Here is a 16,657-nt window from a genome sequence, read left to right on the forward strand (position 1 = left end):
AGACTAAAAATCAAAGGTTGGAAAAAGATATATCAAGCAAATGGCAACTGTAAGAGAGCAGGAGTGGCAATATTAATTTCTGATCAAATTGACTTTAAAGCAGCTCATTGCATCCTCACAAAATACACAAAAAGATAATAAATAGTATTCATGAGGTTTAAAATGGACTCCCATTTTAAATACAAGGTTGGTAGAAGAATTCTAAAACTAGTTATCAATGACTGCTTCAATTCTTTTCCCATTGAAGATGGGCTTGGGTCAGTGGTGCAAACAACATTATTTGCTTGGATTGGGTCACTCTACCCAATTCTCCACCTTCTTGCTTTTTGCTGTCCTGCCAACACAGAGAAACACAAACACACATACACAGACTTCAATCCCTCCTCTGTAGCAAGGGCAGCCCTGATGAAGAAACAGTTCTTCTGCTTGGGTCAAGGAAATCTGCTTAAAGCATTTTCACTAAAGTCCAAGTCCAAGCCTTAGACCAATTCTGAGATTATTTACTGCTTCATACTGAAAAAAATATTAAACATAAGACATCTGTTAGTAAGTGAGCTACAGTCGCACAGTGTGACATGAAGCACTTACCTTTCTCAGAAAGAATTTCAGGAGCTACGTAAGTCGGAGTCCCACACACAGTAAATATGGGTCTCACCACAAACTTTGCAAGACCAAAATCAGCTAGTTTCAAGGTGGTAGATTTGTCCTCATTTCGCTGAACCTATAAGGAACCAAAATTTCCAAACCAACAAAATTATGATGAGAACACAGAAGAAAAATTAGTGAGACATTTGGTATGCAACTTCAGGATCAGCAAACAATAAACCCAAACAAGCTCACAGTGTAGCCCAAGCTGGCAAATCTGATTCAACTCTGACAGATGCCCTTGTTTTCAACTAAAGAACAAATTAGTTCGATTGACTGTGACGTCCAATGTGGTAGCCACTGGTCAAAAATGGCCATTAAAATTAAAATTAATTAATTAAATTTAAATTAAAAATTCAGCTCCTCAGATGAACTAGCCACACTGCAAGTGCTCAAAAGTTCAGTAGTAGCCAGTGGCTACCATATTGGGCAGTTCAGATGGAGAACATTTCTATCACTGCAGAAAGCTCTATTGGGCAGCACTGAGTTCAAATAAGGATTAATGACCTTTTGAGCACAGACTAACTTTACCAAGAACCAGAAAATACCTGTAGGCAATGAAATGCACAGGCCGGGAAGAGAAAAGAATTGAAAATTAGAATGAAGAAGACAGACAGATAAACAAGCAATGGAGGGATGTTAAATTCTGGGCCCTAATTTAGGGGGAAGGAGCCCTGGTGATGCAGTGATTAAGCAGTCAACTGGTAACCAAACCCACCAGCTGCTCTGCAGGAAAAGATGAAGCAGTCTGCTTCCATAAAGATTACAGCCTTCGAAACCCTATGGTACACTTCTACTCTATCCTATAGGGCCACCATGAGTTGGAATGGACTCCACAGTAATAGGTTTCACTTCTTTTCAAAAAAAACAAAAAATTAGGGAAGAAGGTGGTAAGGATTGAACAGGCCAAGAGTCATTTAATAGGTTCTACTCCAAGAGTTACAGATCCCTGATGGCACAAGGGTTAAGCACTCAGCTACTAACCAAAAGGTTAGTCATTTTAACCCCCCCCAGTAGTTCTGCAGGAATAGGCCTGGTGACCTGCTCTGTAAAGATTACAGCCTAGAAAACCCTAGAGGGCAGTCCTACCCTGTCACATGAGGCTGCTGTGAGCAGAAAATGACACAATGACACCTAACATCAACAATTCCAAGACAAGCAGTTGGATGGTCTTAGAGACAAATTTCTTTTGAAATTGGAGCTTCTGTTTCCTCATCCATTTTTTAAAAAAAGAAGAAGAAAAAAAAGGAGTGATAATTTCCAGCAGAAAGGCTTATGTTGGGAGTTCCATTCAATGGTCGTAACTGACCTAGCAAAGTGTGTGCACTAAGGTAGACAAACCATCTCAGTTTGCCTGGGACTGATACAGGGGGTGGGGGGGAGGCGGTCAGGAAGGGTGGGTCCCAAACATGGGACTTTCCGTTTTAAAACTGAGACAGTCCCAGGCCAACCAGGATGAATTGGTCACTCCAGTTTGCACATAATAAATGCTGAATAAATTAATGTTTTTTCAACTGAATTAAATTGTACCTGGGTATTAACCAGGAACTCTAGGAGCTCTGGTAGCATAGTGTCTAAGGCACTTGACTGCTAACCAGAAGGCTGGCGGTTCAAACCCACCAGCCACTCCTCGGAAGGAAAATAGGGCAATCTACTTCCGTAGTGATACTGCCTCGAAAACCCAAGAAGGGGTTGCTATGAATCGGGGCCGACTCTATGGCACATAACAACAACAACTAGTGGCCTAGGGCCTAAGGCATTTGACTGCTAACTAGAAGCCTGGCTGTTTAAACCTACCAGCCACCACTCCTCAGAAGAAGGATTGGACAATCTACTTCTGTAGCAATACTGCCTCAGAAGCCCAAGGAGGGGTCACTATGAGTTGGATTCTACTCGACGGCAGTGAGTTTGGTTTTTGGTTGGAGTCTAACCACTAAAGTTTTGCAGGCAGGCAGAAAGAAATTATTCCTGAGTTTTCCTATGGTTCTCATTCCTACCCGATTTTAGGAAAGGGTAGAACTGGTCATTTTAAACAGAGAAAAGACAAAACTACCCTCACCTCCAAAATGAAAATAGGGACTGAAATCCTATCTTGCATGTCCTCATCAAAATTTATCCCACCTATGCCTCATTCCTTTGAAGTACATCCAGGTAGCTGGCTATCTGATCTCTGATAAACCAAGTTCCTCTGCCCAATCAATATGGCCTTCACCTCCAAGGTATTTGCATGTTAGATGATTTATAGGAAAAATTAAGTTTTAAGATAAAAGAAATGAATCTCAAGTGGTAAGTATTGCAAATATTTAGGTCACCATAATATAAATAATACAATTTCACTTCACATCCACTAAAATGGCTATTAGGCACCTAAGAGGTACAAGCAGTTTCCAACTGGCTGCTAACCCAAAGGCTGGCGGTTCAAACCCACCCAGCAGCTCCATGGAAGAAAAGTCCTGGCAATCTGCTGTTGTAAATATTACAGGCAAGAAAGCTCTCCAAGCCTTTCTTTCCTGGTCTTTTCTTGGAAGCCCAGGTAGCCAGGCAGTGTTCTGAGGATCTTGGCCCACACAGCGGGAATGTCCCCAAGGATATAATCACTCTTCTACCTAGAGGAATCCATCTTGGACCCTCAGAGCCTGAAGGATTTGTGGCCAAAGTACTTCCTGTAACAACATGGTGAGACTCAGAGTGGAGAATGCCATGACTCTGCCCCCTGCTGGCAGGAGGCCCATGAACTGACCACACCACAGCCAACTTGGGCTGTTTTCTTGGGGGCCTCCAGAAGAGGCTGTCTCACTTCCTGTGACTGAAATAACTCTTTGCTTGAAGATTCAGCATCATGAACTAGTTATAAGCACAGACACTGAAGCCTGACTGTCAGTGTTCGAATTCTAGCTCATTATTTAATATCTCAAGTAACTTGCCCTCTCCGTGCCTCTGTTCCCCCATGTGTAAAACAGGGCTGTGAATGATCTACTTTGTGGGGTTATTATGAGGATTAAGTGAATTAACATTTCTAAGGCATTAGGAACTGTTTCTGGCACCTAAAAAGCACTTTAAGTGTTAATTAATTAAATTGTATTATTTTAGCCTCCATAATAATTCACCTCTAAAGAGTAGGAGCTCTGGTGGCATAGTGCCTAAGGTACTTAACTGCTAACCAGAAGGCTGGTGGTTCATACCCACCAGCCACTCCTCGTAAGGAAGGTTGGGCAATCTACTTCCATAGTGATACCGTCTCGGCAACCCAAGGAGGGGTCGCTATGAGTTGGGTCCGACTTGATGGCACATAACAATAACGAAGAGCAGGAATGACTTCATGCAAAATAAGTACAGAAAGGTGGACTTTTAAATTTTCCTCCTCCTCATTTAGGATCTGCTCATCCAAACCGCAAGGGCTATGATGGTTTAGCGGCAGGATTTTCACTTCCCCTACAAAAGACCTGGGTTCAATTCCCAACCTATGCACCACCTCATGTGGAGCCACACTCACTATCAGTAAGCACTCACATGTTGCTACAATGCTGAACAGGTTTCAGCGGAGCTTCCAGACTAAGACAGACTAGGAAGAAAGACTTAGAGATCTACTTCTGAAAATCAGCCAAAGAAAACCCTATTAATTACGATTACCCAATCTGCAACTGAGCATGGGGCTGGTGCAGAACCAGGCATTGTTTCGTTTCATTGTGCATGGGGTTGCCATAGGTACAACAGCTAACAGCATCATCCAAATTGAAGTCCCCCTCATATCCTAATCCCAGGTATCCAGATGCCTTCACTCAGGCATGGGCCGAGTTTATCCTCTGAAGTCAAAGCTCCACCTCTTACTTATCCAATGACTCACAATAGAACCTGATTGCTCAGATCAAAGGTGAACTGAGCAGTTAATTAGAACACTATGTGAAAATTTACTGGAATAAGCCTGGGGCAATGTCATTCAAGTAAGAGAGTCTTTGGAGCCACCAGAGCTTCAGGATAAATTATCAACGTGTCTGCAGGCACACACCCTCATCCTCAGTCCTCTACTGGAACTGGTACAAAAGTTCCTACTGCCCCTACCAGCCTTTGGGAGGCAGGAAGGCAACAGGGAGGACATGGGTTCTCCCTGTCCCATCAGAGCCATGGACACAGCAATATCCAGATGCATGGAGGGGCAGCCATTCCTCCTGTGTCCCCAGAGAATAAGAAGTTCTCCACACTGCTTTGGTTCCTGAAAGCCTGCTGACATCTCTGTAAGTAGAATGAGTCTTAATTACTGCATCCAAGTCACCTGGCAGGCAACCTAATCAATGTCTCCATAATTAACCTAACCTAATGGAAAGTCATAGAGTCAGAACTAAAATGCAGTTCTGCTTTGGTCTGCATATCGAAAGAGGCACAGCCCAAAAGTGGACAACATGAATAATTATCTGATTTATTTAGGCTAGAAAATCTAGTTTGGAAGGGAAGGGAAAAAACAGTGTAGTATCTTGAATTTCCAGATGGATCATCTACATTAATCACATTTGCTGTATAATTGCAGAAAAAAAAATGTCTACCACAAATATTTGTAAATATTTCCAACCAAATGATCAGCACTGAAAACATTTGGCTGATTTAATATACCAAAATAAAATATGTATTTCCATGTGAATGTGAAAGAGTCCCAAAACTCTAGGTGTGTGGCATAAAAGGAGCTTCTACCCACGATGCAAGATGAACTTCATTTTGTTCAGGCCAATCAAATAAGAGGCATTCAAGCTGAGCTCACAGTGATGAGTTAATCTCACTGACTCAGAGAAAGTAAGAAGAGGAGAAACAGAAATGCACCTACTCTCAGAAGGTTTTACACAAGCTGCCCCTATCCTTGGAAGATTTAAAAAAAAACTATTTTTGCAAAATGCTTGCATGGGCTAGCTCTAAGATAAAACATCTATAGATTAACTGACATATGACTTATTGTCACTAATAACTAATGGTTATTGTTTCCCTAAACTTCTCCTATATAAAAGCCCTTCTCATTTTCTGTACTTTGGAGCAATTTGTAATTTTACAGATTGCTGCTCAACTTCAGTGGCAAAATTCCTTTGGTTTTTGGTTTATTTTGACAGATTATGTATTCTTACACATTGGCATGAAGTAACTGAAGCAATTACTCACGAACACCTCCAACTCCAAAATCTGGGACCACTGAGGTAGTAACGGATTAAATGTTTTGGAAACTCAATCTTTTACTTTGAAGATGTTTTATGTTAAATTTCTAGGTACTGAATAGATATATTTTCTAATGATTTTTAATTATTTTTATGGACCTTTCTAAAATACATTTTGCAGCCTCTTGTTTAACTTTCCTCTTTCAGTCTCAGGCTCATTCCAGAAACATCAAGGACAGCACTGAGAGGGACAGCAGAACCCTGGGGGGTAGGGCCAAGAAGGATTATTCAAAATATGTTGGGCCTATGGGTGGCACAAACGGTTTGCTCTCAGCAACTAACTGAAAGGTTGGTGGTTCAAACACACATAGCAGTGCCATGGAAGAAAGGCCTGGCAATATATTTCCATTAAGATCACAGCCAAGAGACCCCTAGGGAGCAGTGGTACTCTATAACCATGAGTTGTAATTGACTGGTCAGCAATGGGTTTGATTTTCTTTCTTTATTTTTTTTGCCTTGTCACTCCAGAAAGTGGCCCCAGACTGCCAGGTTTGTTGATTCTTTGGTCTCCAGCCTCTGCTGTCAGGAAGTATTTGACAATCTTCAGGGCTGTCAATATGACTTGAGGATCTTTATTTATTTCACCCAGTTCATGCACTGACTGTATGGAATTTTTTTTCTTTTTTTGTCCAGCGCAACAAAAAAACAAACATTCCTGGTTTCAAAAACATTTCCTATCTAAATTTTCTTTGTTAGTTACCAAGGGTGGGAGGGGAGGGGAGAGAACACTGTTAGATAGGTAGAGACAAGTACTGATTTGGGTGAAGGGAAGGGCAATGTACCAAATGTGAGTGATCAACATGGTGGCATTGAGGAAGACATAGAGAGGTACATGAGAAGTACAGACAACAAAGATGAACCCTTTTGCACACAGAGTACTGCGTTGTCAGTGAAGGCAAACATGGATATACAGGTGGATAGATGGGTGGACAGGCTGATCTATTAGGTATGTTTATGCAGGGGGGAGTGTGCCCAAGAACCATGTATAGTGTTGGCAGACAATGGTTCTACAAGTGTATTGGTATTTTCGGTAAGAATTCCTAGTTGTATGGTAGAGCTGACAAGGGACAAGGTTGTAGTCACTTCTTGGGTATAGCCAGCTACCCAGAGGGAGTGAGTAGTTGGACCTGTGGGCTCAGGACCATAGTTGTAGGGGACATCAATTGTCCTAATATACTACACAAAACATTGCTCTACATCCTACTTTGGCGAGTAGCAACTAGGATCTTAAAAACTTGCAAGTGGCCATCTAGATGCAACGATAGGTCTCTCCTCATCCAGAGCAAAGAAGAACGAAGAAAACCAAAGATTCATGGAAACAATTAGTCCAAGTGATTGGTACACCATGCGATTCTCAGCCTATAGGACTATGAGACCAGAAGAACTAGATGGTGCCTGGCTACCACTGTCAACCACTTGGAGGGGGATCTATGTAGGAGATCCTGGATAGAGTGGGAGAACAATGTGGGACAGAACTCAAAATCATTAAAAAAAGGGGGGGGAGGTTTGCTGGTCTGATAGAACCTGGTGGAACCCCTGAGACTATGGCCCCTAGCTGCCGTAAGGTCTGGAATTGAACCCACTCCTGTGGTTTCCAGCCAAACAAAAGACAGGCATATGAGCTGAACATTTACATTAGGTAGATACACTCCTTGGAGAGATCAATCATGAGAGAATAGAAGGGCTGTGTACGCAGCTCCGGGGGCAGGAGCACAGGGAGGGAAGGACACAGGGAAGAGGTAACTATGGGGAAGAAGTGGGAGGGGAGCTGTTGCATTGTGGTAAATTATAGTCAATATCATGAGACAAAGTGTATGTGAGCTGCTGTATGGAAAGTGAATTTGCACTGTAAACTTTCACCCAAATCACAAAAAAAATCCTATCTGAACCCTGGAAATGTAAATGAGTAACACCCTCCTGCGACACCCAGCTTCCTCCTAGAGTCTGTGGGACTTCTGAGACCATCAACTTCAAACCTCCACCCAAAGAGGAAAGGTGTCTAAACATACTCTCTCCACCAGGTAGTCACTTACCTCTGAGTGAACTCTCAGAGTGGTGATGTCATAACTTTACACAGTAGCTCATCCCATCTGTGGCCAACTTGTCTATCTAAACTCACTTCTCTGTCTCTTTTTCCCTCTGGAACTTTGTTTTCATCTGTTTCTCTAGTTGCAAGGGTGATAGAGATTGATTTACACAGCACTGCAATGACTGTTTATCTGGATGAATTCATCACCTGCTTTTCTGGCCACACCAAAGTGTTCTGCTTTGAATCCAGGTGACCCATCTCACTTGCATAAGAATCCAGATAACATCTGGATCATCTTAAAGCTACATGAGGAATCTTCTTTATTTTTCTGACCATTTAACAGCCTCTATTCTCTCCTTTGTGGTGTCCTAGTGGTGCGGTGTTTAAATACTCAACTGCTAACCAAAAGGTCAGTGATTCGAACCCACCAACAGCTCCGTGTGAGGAAGATGAGACAGCCTGCTTCCATAAATTGGAATCAATTCAATGGCGGTGAGTTTTCGTTTGTTTGTTTGTTTGTTTCGGTTTTGTTTTCTCCTTTAACACCATCAATTTAAATGTGATATTGCCATTTTCATCATTGAACACCAGAGGGCAGCAGAGTACAGGCAAGCTGCTAACCTACTATCCTAGGCTAGCCAACTGCTTGTTGTGTTGTTGTTATGTGCCATCCAGTCGGACCTGACTCATAGATACCCCTCCTTGGGTTTCCTAAGCAGTATCACTACGGAAGTAGATTGCCCAACCTTCCTTCCGAGGAGTAGCTGGTGGGTTTGAACTACCAGCCTTCTGGTTAGCAGTCAAGTGCCTTAGGCAACTGCTTACCCACCTCACAGTGGTTATCTGATCCTTTCTCTCCAAGGTTCTATATACAACTGGCAATGAGGACTGAAATGATCTTAGAAACCAGTTCACACTGAAGTGACAATGCCTAAATTGAATGTATATTTCAACAGCAAAAGATGTTGTAATCCAAAAAAATACCACCACCCCCCCAAAAAAAAAAACTCACTGTCATCAAGTTGCTTCCAACTCATAGTGACCCCCTTTGGGTTTCTGAGGCAAATCTTTACAGAAGTAGATTGCCCAGTCTTCCTTCCCAAAAAAATAACGTTGACAAAAAAACAATGGAGGAAAAGCCTTCCTGTCACACAACCTGTGATACTCCTGACATGCCTTTGGTGTTTACACATTGTATTAGCTTTTTTCTACTTAATTAATGTAACAATATTAATTAAATGCTTACCATCTGCCAGGCCCTGTTTCAGTTACAAGGAATAAAGTAGTGAATTGAACAGATAAAGTCCTTGCTTTCATGGAGCTTCCATTCTATTAATAATAATCAGTAAATAAATATGCAAAGTCAGGCAGCGATAAGTGCTGTTGAAAACACAAAGTGGAAAAAAGTTTAAAAAATGGGGCAAAGGCTATGCTGTCTAATGCAGTATCCACTAACAACATGAAGCTATGTAAGTTATGCAGCATTGAACTTGGCTTTTCTGAGTGTATTTGTTTCATCACCTACAAAATGAAGGAGAGAGTCTTTAGATTCCCCATGCAGATCTAACTCTTCGTTAACTACAGTCTTCTGGGATTTAAGGCCATGCAGCAGTAAAGGATCCCTTTCTTCTCAGTGGTTCTGAGCAACACAAGGACAGCAAATACAAGGTTAGGATCAACCAGCCAAGTGTCTCCTAAGCAGAGTGGACAAAAGCATGGATGCTACCTTGGTGCAAACTCCACTTCTTATTTGCTGTGCATTGTTGGGCAAGTTACTCAACCTCCCTGTGCCTTGGTTTCCTCCCCTGTAGACTGTGGTAAGAGCCCTGGCACAACACTGGTAAAAGGCCTGGAACAGTGCCTATGTTCAGTGAGTGTCACACTTCCTACCATCACAAGTATAATCCAGTCCCTTTAAATCATTCAAATAAAAGGAAATGAAGACTTGTACAGTTTCCTTGATTCCATCCTTCTCTACCTTGAGTCACTTACATTTGTTCAAATTAAACTTTTACCTAAGGTAATACAAAAATATTACATTGACACACCTGGGTACCTAAAAGTTAAACAGCCCTAACTGCAGAAAGCAGGTGGAGCTTGATTTTCATGTAATAGACTGACACCTGAAAATCCGAACTTGAAAAACAAACTAGGGGAGGAGAGTGGCTGGAATTACAAAGCAACTCTCTGCAGAGCCCTTTCAATGAATTTCCCTGCTCCGAGATCTTGTGGGCAGGATGGTAATCATGGTGCCAAAGGAGAGAACTCTTCTTATTCCTGACCCTGGTGCCCAAATCTCATCCCAGTCTGATGCCAAGCTCAAAGGGTACAGAAAATCATGGAGACAATACAGCTGGATTAAGAGCCATGTTCCAGGAGAAGGTCCACAAACCAGAGTCACAGGCCACTTCTCCCCCACCAGAGCAGGCTGAGAGGAAGAGAAAGCATTTGAGAGAGGCCTTGTTCCCATAAAGAAGTCCAATGGGTCTTTTCTATGAGATTGGGGGCCTCCACGACATCTGGTAGAATTGCCAAGGAGGTTTAGAGTGATCTTGGAAACAGAGGCCTGCAGATGCTTCATGGCTACAATCTCCTGAAGGCTGGCACCTCCCAGATGTACCCCACCCCCAAGTGTCTGAAAGAGGACTCTGAGACATCCTTCTGATGTTTAACAGCCATTTAACAGCCTCTATTCTCTCCTTTGTAGTCTCCTAGTGGTGCAGTGTTCAAATATTCAGCTGCTAACCAAAAAGTTACACAATGGAGATGGGGGAGAAGTATGGAAGGAGGTGACAGATCACCCCACAAGTCACCCTATGCCCCATGCTGAGAGGCTAAGGCGATGCAGACAGGGTCTCAGTATGTTCCTCTTCCCCCTCCCACCACTCAAGTGTTGTTGTTGTTGTTGTTATGTGCCATCGAGTCGGCCCCGACTCATAGCGACCCCTCCTTGGGTTTCCGAGGCAGTATCACTACGGAAGTAGGATTGCCCAACCTTCCTTCCGAGGAGTGGCTGGTGGGTTTGAACCGCCAGCCTTCTGGTTAGCAGTCAAGTGCTTTAGCCACTATGTGTAGCCCCCCTCTATTCCAAGACCTCCACTGTGTTCACTGACCTCAGGAAATAGCTCACAGGTGGCTTCTACTTCTGTCCCCAACCCTCCCCCCAAGAGGAGGGGAACCAAAGGGCTGGCTACCTCAGCAGAGTCAGGGAAAGTAGGAATACTCCAAGAGAAAACACAAACAAACATCTCAAAAGAGTCCTATCCTAGGAAAAGAATCCCTGGGTAACACGAACAGTTAACATGCTCGGCTGCGAACCAAAAAGTTGGTGGTTTGAGTCCATCCAGAGGTGCTTCAAAAGAAAAGCCTGGACTTTTAATCTGAGGGGTCCAGGGTTCATGGCCCTGTGTAAGCACCAAAGAAAAAAAAAGAAGAAGAAAAGTCTGGTGATCTATTTCAGTGTCATACCTGGAGTGTGCAGGGCAGGTGCAGGCCACACTGGGTGACACTGTCAGACAAGGTGACACCAAAATGACTGTGCATAAAATTTCTGTGCAGTGTTTCAGCAGAAATGTATTATTTTTTTAATAAAATTATCCCTGTAGTTAGTTATAACAACAAAAATATTTTTTATAGGTGAAGCTTACATGTATAAATATGGCTAGATGGCTAAAACTCTATGCTAATTAACTTTTTGAATCTTCTAATGCACTCTGGACACAGCTGTCATTATTACTGAATTACAGTGATGCTTCAAATCACATGGTTTCATCTACAAGCACTTACAAGCCCTGTGCTTTGTTTTTGCTACTGCTGGTGTTTTCATAGTGGCTGATTTAATCAAATCTTCTGATGTTTTAGCTACAATATGTGGTGATTAGTACTTGTGAACTTATATCCAGTGGCATCACTAGGGTTGGTATTACCCAGTGTGATAACTCATGGTGTCAACTCTCCTATGGGCGGGACTGGCTGGGGACAACCCCTGCAGCACCCAGCCTTGCCTCACACCTTTACAGGGCCCAGTACCATGCCATGTGGCCCTATCCTTCCCAGCCCCACTTCCCCCACCCCTAACCCCCTTGGTTCCCTACCACTCCTCCCCTCCTCTCCCACTAGTCAAGGCAGAGACCCTATCTTCTGCCCAGTGGTGGGTACCATGGACCACCCTCCCACACCTTGACTGGTGGGTGACAGGGATAATGAGTTACCACACTAAGTGACAGGGGATGTGACAAGTTTCAGCACTAGGAGACAGGTGACACTAATCCTAGTGACACCATTGTCTTGGTAGACCCTCCCCCTACAGCACCAGCTAGCCCACTGCTGCTGCCACCACCAAAGACCCTGGAATCCTTTTAGTGTCATTCCCATCAACAGTGTTGGGAGTACAGTCCACACACACTCAGACACACACACATGCACTCTGTACCCTCCTAGGGATGCCACTCCCTATATCAATAACTTTTTTGAGCATGAAGTAGTAATTAAAGGAAAATAAGAAGGAAAAAATAAGTTGCTAATAATGTAGTGATTCAATGTAGAAAAATTGTACAAAACAATTCTGTTAGTATTCATATCATCAGGAGCTCTGGTGGCATAGTGCCTAAGGTATTTGACTGCTAAAGAGAAGGCTGGCGGTTCAAAGCCACCAGCCACTCCTTGGAAGGAAGACTGGGCAACCTATTTCCATAGAGAGACTGCCTCAGAAACCCAAGAAGGGGTCAACTATGAATCAGATCCAACTCAACAGCAGTGACTTTGGTTTTTGATTCATATAATCTAAGAAACACTACATTTAAGCAATTTATAACTATATCATATATTATACTATGATTAAAATTTATAAGAAATATTACCAAGGATTCTGTATGGTCTGGTATGGAAGGAGGTCCATGAGGAGTGTAGGCCAAAGCTTAAGCCATACAGCAGTAAAATATTATTAGCTTGAAAGCCTAACTGCAGGCCTATCTTAAACTTAAACACACACACCAAAAAAAAAAAAAAACACTGGCTGGCATCCACAGATAAAGAGGCCAGCAAGTGCAACCATTGAACCCAAACGTCCATCAGACAACATCTCTCCATCTGTCTAACCTTACCCTATTAGACCCAAAAGTCTAGATAGCTCAGAAGCAGAGAGAGGCACACAGTTTCTGGTATCCCTGCCTCCAAACAAAGGTGGTCCTCAGATTCATGTCAACAGTCCCTGCGTGTTGCCTTCCCAAGAGTCCCTTCCTTTCTAAAAGGACCCAGATTCTATCTGATCAGTGGGCAGCCATGCACTCAGGAAAGATGGTCCCAACCAAGGCAACGAATCATGTTTGGCCTAGTAGCTAGTGGTTATTACTGAAATTTGTATTTCTCAATTGCTAACAAGATATACGGGAGCTCTGGTAGCATAGTGGCTAAGGCACTTGACTGCTAACCAGAAGGGTGGCGGTTCAAACCCACCAGCCACTCCTCGGAAGGAAGGTTGGGCAATCCTACGTCCGTAGTGATACTGCCTCGGAAACCCAAGGAGGTGTCGCTATGAGCAGGGCTGACTCGACGGCACATAACAACAACAACAAGATATACTTTTAAATTATTATCTATTCTTGAAAAATTAGTGCAAACCATGTACAAAGGAGTCTGTAAATACTTGGACCATTATTGAGAAGGCATGGATATCTCTGTCTTAGAGAATAAAGGGAAAGGAGATTGAAACTGAATGTGGTAGAAGAGAAGTCTTGCTGATCAGAGGGAAATACGCCTCACTGAACCACTGACAATAACAACAGCACAATAAGCACTGAGACCTTCCTGGATATCAAAGTAGAAGTGGAAAAAGAACTTAGGAAATTAAGATGAACAAAACAATTGGACACGATTATTTTAGAAGAATAGGCAAGCAGTGTGCTTGGATGTTTTCATTCTTACAGATTTTCCTCGGCACATTTGGGGACATCAGTCACTAACCTGTCCTAATTACATTGAGTGGTTAAATACCTAGACAAACCTGATTGGATCTGATATCTAGAACCAACAAAGGGCCAGAATGAGGATACAATTTTTGTCCTACAAGCTGTGACCTCCCCACAACTCTACCACCACCATTTCTCCTGGATTCCAAAAGTCTCTGCTTGTGGCACTCCACAGCTGTAGCACCTGGGTCTAGGGAGTAGGGCGGCTGGGGCAATATGCCTTCTATGTAGGAGCTCTGGTAGCATAGTGCCTAAGGCCCTTGACTGCTAACCAGAAAGCTGGTTATTCAAACCCAGCAGCCACTCCTCAAAAGGAACGTTGGGCAATCTACTTCCGTAGTGATACTGCCTTGGAAACCCAAGGAGGGGTCGCTATGAGTCGGGTCTGACTCGATGGCACATAATAATACAACAACCTATCAGCCAAGGCACAGCAGCCTGCCCCCTCATTTCAGTCCTCTTAACCTTGTTTCCAAAGCAAAAACCCACTCCTCCTCTTCCCCCTTACTCTGAGAGAGATTTTCCCAAATGATTCTGCTCATTCATTTCTGACATCTCTTCAGTCTTCATCCATTCCACTCACTCAGCTTTCTTTCCTAGGTGTAATAACTCAGCCGTTGTCCTTAAATAACCTGGCCTGCCCACTGCCCATCCTGTCTGAGCTGGTCTCTGATTATTATCACTTTCTCAGCTCCTCTCTCCTCCATCCCCCAGGACCCAGCCTACAGCATGCAGCATATTCATTTCCAACCCCACCAAGGGAGCAAATAGCAGCAGAAGAAGCAATTAACACTGATATTTCTGCAAGCTAGACATTCTTATAATTAAAACTTCTTTTGCAAGATCTCTGGAGTCTAAAAAACCCTAAGGGAAGAAGAAAACTAGCATCTTATCTGTAACGTGATCAGTAGAAATAGATAAACTCATTAATATGGACCTGAAACTTTATGATAGGGCCCAATTATCAGATATAAATATTTATTGATTAATACAACATGATAAACTTGCTATATTCATTAAGAGCTCTTACACATTCAGAAAGTTTCAAAAAGCAGCAATAATTACAATCAGCCATGTAATCATAGTTCTAACATAATCACTTTCCTAAGCTTAACCAAAAAAAAAAAAAAAAGAAAACTTGATGCCGTTGAGTCAACTCGAACACACAGCAACCCCATGTGTTATGGACAGAACTGAGATCCTTAAGAGGTTTCTTGGCTGTAATCTTTACAGAGGTAGATCAGCAGGTCTTTCCTCCATGGCAACACTGGGTAGATTCAAACTTCCAGTCTCTAGATCAGTGACTGAAAACAAATCATTTGTACCACCTAGAGGCCTTAAGCTTAGCAAACAAACCAACCAACAAACAAACCCAACTTCATTGCTGTTGAGTCTCCAAAACTAATCTTTACAGACAGACAGCCATATCTTTCTGAAAACCAAAAAGCTGACATTAGACAACTTTTAGACTCCTGACATTGACAATATGTTAAATTTTACTCACTCAGAAAAAGGATAAACATGTTTTATAAATGTGACAGACCTGTTTGTTTTGATAAGTACAAGCTGACAAATTATCCATAAGAGCGAAAATATATTAACCTATTCCACAAAAGATGGCTCAAATATGTAGTTTTCTGCAGTTTCTGAAGGAGCCATACCACCACACATACACACACACACACAAATTTATGTTAAAAAAAAAAAGTCACTTTTTCTGAAATTAGAATAGAGAAAATGATCTGCATATCAGGTACAATCAATACCAAGAAACAATGACTCATGTTTTAGACTGAGAAATCACAGCTATTCTGCACACGTGCGTATACACACACACACACACACACATGCCTGCACACACTTCATTGCCCCTAAAAACTAAAAGCACATAAGTTTGACATTAAATCCATGAAGAATTGCCCAATGGCTTCTCAGAGGCAGTTAGCTCTTCCACGTTGAACACATTCTGGGTAGTTTTTCTCCTTCCCAAAGCAAATTGCCCCCTTAATCCAAACTAGTGCTGATTTTCTCCATTTTAAAAATTGTTGACAAGTAAGTCCCTTACCATAAAGCCTCTATTACCCAAGAGATGGGCTGCTTCAGCCACTGGTTCCAGGACTTTTGTGACAAGTGCAAGCTCAGCTGACTGTCCCTAGAAGAAAACAACTCTAGAGGGTAGGTGATCTCATTCCATATGCTGGAGGACTTATATAACCATAATACTGTTTTAGTAGACACATCCCCAAAATGTTCAGTCATGTGGCCTACCCAAGCCTCTAATCAAATCTCTCCTGCTTAGACAATTTGGTGACAACATCTAAGAGTCATTACAGAGCACTGCTCTGTTGCAATTTCCAACACAGTCTCCATAATGAAGTATACAGCACAGCGTACATGGAGTACATCTGGACTCAGATCCAAAAGACAGAGACAGTCAAAAAAGTGAGTGAAGAAAAGACAAGGACACCCAAACTGGGGGGTTGGAGGGGAACCACTGCCATCAAGTCGATTCCAACTAATAGTGACAAGGACACCCAGCTAATGTAAAAATGAAATTTTTCAAAAGGAAATTTATCTAGTGGTCATTCAGGCCATTTGGGCAACCAGTCAAATTACTTCTGCAATTTTATGAATCTGAGCAAAAATAAGGTTGCTTGGCTTAGTGGTCAGCATAAAGCTCATTTCACCAGGTCATTAGCCTGACTCATTCAGTGCTTGTGGGAGCAGTTTACAGACAGATGAATGTATTGGGATGGTATTTTCAGGCTAGGTTGACATCCATGGAAATTAAAGGAAATAAGCTAAATCCTTGCCAAAAACAAACA

At 42.5% G+C, this 16,657-nt stretch overlaps 1 protein-coding gene across 1 annotated transcript in view; it reads right to left on the bottom strand.

Annotated features, from left to right (window-relative positions):
* DCLK3 (doublecortin like kinase 3) overlaps positions 1-16,657 on the bottom strand; it is a 41,157-nt gene that overhangs the window by 12,203 nt on the left and 12,297 nt on the right. Inside the window, exon 3 of the mRNA XM_007945748.2 lies at positions 589-721. Coding sequence (XP_007943939.2) covers positions 589-721 — 133 coding nt within the window. The remainder of the gene's footprint in view (positions 1-588; positions 722-16,657) is intronic.

Source organism: Orycteropus afer, unplaced genomic scaffold, assembly GCF_000298275.1.
Source record: "Orycteropus afer afer isolate SDZICR_OR568_19922 unplaced genomic scaffold, OryAfe1.0 scaffold00142, whole genome shotgun sequence".
In the NCBI taxonomy this organism is placed as follows: Eukaryota; Metazoa; Chordata; class Mammalia; order Tubulidentata; family Orycteropodidae; genus Orycteropus; species Orycteropus afer.